Consider the following 5,277-nt stretch of genomic DNA (forward strand, 5'->3'; position numbering starts at 1 on the left):
CCAGAAACTGTCTGAGTGGTCCCCTCAGACACCCCAACAGAAAAGGGTCTCCCTGCCTTTAAGAGTAACACGCATTGCTGAAAAGAGCTCATAAAAGATGCTGTGACGCCTCGGTAAGGAATCACCCTCATTTCAATTTCCTAGACTTCTTGGGGTGATGGAGAGTGGGGCGCAGGACAGACAGCCTGCTTGGCCAGGGTGCGACAGCTCTGCTGCCCACATCTCACCTCCGGTCTGGTCAAGGGAACATGCTAGGACAGAGCCGACTCAGTGTCCCCCGACACCCCCGGACAGAGACCCCCAGGTAGAAACGACATTTCCTAGCACTCCCTGCAGCCAGGCATGGCCTCGTGACCAAGCCCCTGTAAAGGGAATCCCTGGCCTTCCCTTTCGACTCCCTCCCTGGGCCTCTCACAGGCCGAGGGCGCAGACAGCCCCAGGCCAAGATGCAACTCAGGAGGGTTGGGGAAGAGAGAGAGAGAAACGGGTTCTTCCAGCCCCTGTGTTTTGGGGTCTGTGAAATTGACCCGATTAATCAAAAATTAATTTTTGAAGCTTTGGCTTCAAAGATCAAGTCGTCAGAGAGGATTTATCGTTCTAGTAAATAGTCAATGGAAAATAGGTGGCTGAGTTTTACTGCCTTTTCTTCCCCCAGGACAGAATCAAGAGAATGAAGGCAGACCTGTCTCTTCTCTCCCCAAGGCTTCCTGCTGGAGTTTTAGGAGCAGTGTGAAGAGGTGGCTTCCAGCCTTTCTCAGATGACCTTTTGAGACCCCTGCCCAACCCCACAAGCGTGGCAGGGGGCTTCTAGGAAGATAAGTTGTAGCCGCTGGTGTCCCAAGTGGGTTCACGGTCCCTCTCGGCAGGAGACGACCTGGCACCTACACCATGTTCTCGCCCAACTCCTCCCCCGGCCCAGGGCTGGACGCCGCCCTTGTCTGAGGGATATTCCTCTGGACCGAGCACCCTGATTAGGGGCCCAAGCCCTCCCTGGAGAGCGTGAGTGAGGAGCGGGGACCGACGCGTCCTCCAGCAGGGAATCCAGCACCCATACACTGTCCGGTGAGTGGGGTGGCGAAAGACCCCAAGGGTGCCGGGAGAGGGAAGACCCGGCTGCTGGTCAGCATTCCGGTTCAGCAAAGATTCCCACCCGCCTGCCACGCACGCCTTGTAGGGAGCCGCCCCATGATCGGCCCCGATGGAGGACATGTGGCGGTCACACGGGAGGAGGAAACGACAAAGGTGCTCAACCCTGCAAGAGGCAGCCTTCCACCCACAAAGGAACAGGGCGGCCGCGGCTGGCGGTCTGGGAGCCAGGAAACCCCCATGTCCACATCGGTCCCCAGCAGAGGCCAGACCCTGGTTCCCTGGCCCCAGGCGAGAGAAGGGAGGGGACCTCCGGTGACTCGTCACTCACCCTGCAAGGCTTCTTTGGCTCTGGCTAGCTCCTGCTCCTTCTGGACCAGCTGGACCCTGAGCTCGGTGGCTGAGAGGACCTCGGAGGACTTGCCGCCCTGTGACTCCTCCAAGTCCTTCGTCAACATCTCCTTCATCTGCCGGAGAAGGTGGACTTCCTCCTGGAGCCGAGACACCTCTTCCCGCAGGAGCGCTAGGGGAGAGGGGCACAGGGTTAGAGCAAGGGGACAGTGGCTCAGGCTCGCTCACTTTTTCTGGGGACAGTTCAAGGGTGCTTTGGCTTCTCCTATTTGCTCTGCCTTCGGGAGCTTTTTCTACACATGTATAAAAAGAACCCCCACCCCCCAAAGACACCACCTATTCCAAAGGGGCCCCCATCCGGTCCTGGGTCCCCCCTGAGCCTGCAGAGCATGCCTGTTGGGACCCCCACACCCCACCATATTCCCTAGGGCTGCTGTCGCTGCACCAGGAGCATCCACTCCAATGGCCAAGGGTCTTCCTACCTCCAGCGGGAAGAGCAGGAGAGAGAATGAAAAGCTGGCGGGAGTCAGCATTATAAGCCCGGGCCAGCAGCTTGCCCAGGTCAGCTCTCTGTGCATGACCCCATTTAATCCTACCAAAACCTCCTGCGGCAGGCACTGTCCTAACCCCCATTTCACAGATTGGGAAGTCAAAGATTGGAGAGATTAAGTAGCTCCACGAGGTCCTAAGATTAGTAGGTAGCAGAGCCTGAGCTCCCAGTCTGACATCAGAAAACAGCCCTGAAGAGGCACAGTCAACACGTCTCACGGAACAGAGCCTTCGGGAGCCCGGCAGAAACAGGACGTCCGCATTCACACCTGAATGTGCAGGAAAACGGGTTCTAATGAGCAGCAACGACAGCTCTGGAAGGTCCCCCAGCGTCATGGCCAGCGTCACAGCCCCCAAAAGAGCTGCCTTCCCTTCTTCACAGGTTTCTTCCTGTCAGTCAGTCTCAGCCCCATTGTCACCTTAAGACACCTGAGCGGTCCCTGCCTGCTGTTCCATTTGCGCAGCACATTGGAACAAAACCCTTTACTACTGTGGGAGGCCCACGTGCCCATCGTCTGTGTGTCCAGTGCGCACAGCTCCGAGAGCGGCCTGGTCATACTGCTCCGCCGTATTGACTACAGGGCCTCAAGTGCCCCAGTGTGTGACGACACGTGACAGGCGAATGACTCCTTCCACCCATCTATCCACCCAGTAAGGGTTTATCGGCACCTGCCACATGCCAGATGCTGCTCCAGGTACTGGGGACTCCCGGGTGAACGTCACAGACAGATTCTGCCCTCAGGCTGGCATTCCCAGACCCCACCGTGAACACGGTGGAAGGACCCCAAGCCCTCGGGACCCCAAGCCCTCGGGACTGCACCCCAGGGAGGCAGGCCATCTGCAAGGGAGTGCCTGGCTGCTCTGATATCGATCAAGGGCAGGCTGGTAACTGTCTAAGTCCCTGAGCAAAACTGCAACGTCGATTTGCTCTTGGGGCCCCTCCCCTGCCCTTAATGTAGGCCGCCTAGGCCGCAGGCCCGGCAGGGCGTCCAAAAAGGAGCAGGGAACACCCTACGCCCCAAGAAGCCTCCAGGGAGTAGAAGGAGCACACACAAGTAAGCGTAATAAAAGCGAGGGGCCGCCATTGTGCTTGGGGCACAGGGACATTTGAGACGGGTCTTGGAAGATGGGGCGGGGGAGGCGGGCGGCAAGCAGAGAGAAGAACATGAGCAAAGGCCCGAAGGCTGGAGGGACAGAGACCCCCCCCCCCCAGTGACTGACGAATGGGTACGAGGTGAGGACAAGCAGGAGCAGGCCCGGAGGGCTACACTCGCGTCAGCCTATGAAAGGTTTTAACCCGGACCGCCCCCCGCTGTGCCCCAGCCCTGACTCGCGTCTCCAGCCCTGCTCAGGACTCTGGAACTTCCATTCCTTCTCCCCGACAGAGACGGAATGTTTGTGTCTCCTCAAAATTCATACATTGAGACCTAATCCCCAATGTGTGTTTGGAGGTGGGGCCTGTGTGGGTTGATCAGGTCATGAGGTTGGAGCCCTCAGGAATGGGATTAGCGCCTTTACAGCAGAGACCCAGAGAGATCCCTCGTCCTGCCCGTCCCTTCCACCATGTGAGGACACGGCAAAAAGACAGGCATCTGTGAACCAGGAGGAGGGTCCTCGCCAGACCCCGAATCTGCCAGCGCCTTGATCTCGGCCTCCAGAATGTTAAGCAGTGCATTCCTGTGGTTTATAAGCATCCCGTCTATGGTGGTTTAGTTACAGCGGCCCAAACGGACTAAGACGCTCTCTCCATCATTTCTCCCCAATCGCCCATCCTGCCAGAGTCTGTTTCCACTCGACTGTCACCAAAAGTCTGTTTCGCAATACGGTGTGAGTGACTGCTAACGTATCTGTGCACGTAGAAGGCAGGTTTGTTTCGGTTTGTCATTTTTTTTTTTTTTTTTAGAAGCATGACTTCTGGACTTGCTCAAATCGCCCCAAGGAAGCCACAGAAGCTGTTGACTGCGTTTACGCAGACCGCAGAGGATTCCAAGAGACCTGGTGTCGATCGCAATCCTGGTCGGGGCCTCTGTCATGATCTCATGCAAGCCAGCCCCATCATTTCTCCGGGTCTCAGTTGTCATGTACATTGCATGGGGATAATGCTTTGCTAGATGGAGCAAATAAAATAAAGCAAAGCAAAACAAAAAAACCTAGATGCACGATTAAATTTGAATTTCAGGTAAACAACAAATAATCTTTTAGTATGTCCTAAACATCGTGTACATATTTCCACTAGAAATTTATTCGTTGTTTCTCTGAAATTCAAATTTAACTGGGCGTGCTGTGTTTTATCCAGCAACCCTACTCCCAGCCCATGGGGATTCTGGTACAATGAACCGGGGCAATCCCCAGGAGTGGGGCTCTGCTGGAGCACCCCAGGGGTAAGGTGGTGAAGGCACAGCCCTCTCTTCATCCCTGCACTGAAGTGGGAGCAGAGTGCCTTTCTCCTGGGCTCCCAGTGGCAAACGCAGATTTTTCCTGAGCTCACCATTCTAACAGGTGTACCTGACATGTAGGCCCCGCCTCTCAAGTCAGGCCCTAAATAAACCAGAGGGCGGGACAGCAGGTGTGGCACTTGCAGAAGCCAAGTCTTAGGAGACCAGGCTGGAAAAACAACTTCATGGAAAGAGAGAGCCTTGTGTAAGCTTACTGACCGCATCTGTCCTGGCTGGGTGTGTAAACCCAGATCTCACACACCCTGGACCTCTGCAGGGGCAGAGACGCATGGCAACACAGACGCAGCCACAGCAAGCCTCACAAGACTGTAGCTCGTTTTTGGGTTCCAGGACAGTGGGCAGGCACTTCCCCTTCCTGGGCCTAAGCTGCCTCACCTGTAAAATGAGACACGTGTCATAGACTTAAATGAGTTTAGCACAGTGAGCATGGGGGGTGCCCATCACACCCGCACCCCCCTTTCCCATTGCATTAGAGGAGGTGACCACAATCCTTAGAAACGGTGAAGAAGCCGGCGCTGGCAGACCTGCGTTTGTTTCTGCTTCAAGGGGACTGCTCCCTTGCCGTGGGACACTGGGCAAGTTACTGTCCCCTCTTTGGGCCTTCATATTATCAGTGCCCTTAGAGGGACCTACTCTGTATAAATCTAGATGAATGCTAACGATGATGCATTTCCTCCCTTGGCAAGAACAGGGTCTCTGCTCAAGCTGACAACTGCGCTGCTCAGTAAGGAAGCCACTAAAAGTCACAAGTGGCTATTTAAGTGTAAATTAATTAAAATGACTAACTCAGTTCCTCTGTTGCACTAGCCACACTTCCAGGGCACATAAAGACCAC

General features: G+C 55.5%; 1 protein-coding gene across 4 annotated transcripts in view; it reads right to left on the reverse strand.

Annotated features, from left to right (window-relative positions):
• The window catches only part of LOC105294417 (collagen alpha-1(I) chain-like), a 71,717-nt gene that overhangs the window by 36,782 nt on the left and 29,658 nt on the right, over window positions 1-5,277 (reverse strand). For all 4 annotated transcript variants that reach the window (XM_011363620.2, XM_023532606.1, XM_023532607.1 and 1 more), the window contains exon 2: window positions 1,418-1,609. In XM_011363620.2, the coding sequence (XP_011361922.2) occupies window positions 1,418-1,609 (192 nt within the window). The remainder of the gene's footprint in view (window positions 1-1,417; window positions 1,610-5,277) is intronic.

Source organism: Pteropus vampyrus, unplaced genomic scaffold (assembly GCF_000151845.1).
Source record: "Pteropus vampyrus isolate Shadow unplaced genomic scaffold, Pvam_2.0 Scaffold86, whole genome shotgun sequence".
In the NCBI taxonomy this organism is placed as follows: Eukaryota; Metazoa; Chordata; class Mammalia; order Chiroptera; family Pteropodidae; genus Pteropus; species Pteropus vampyrus.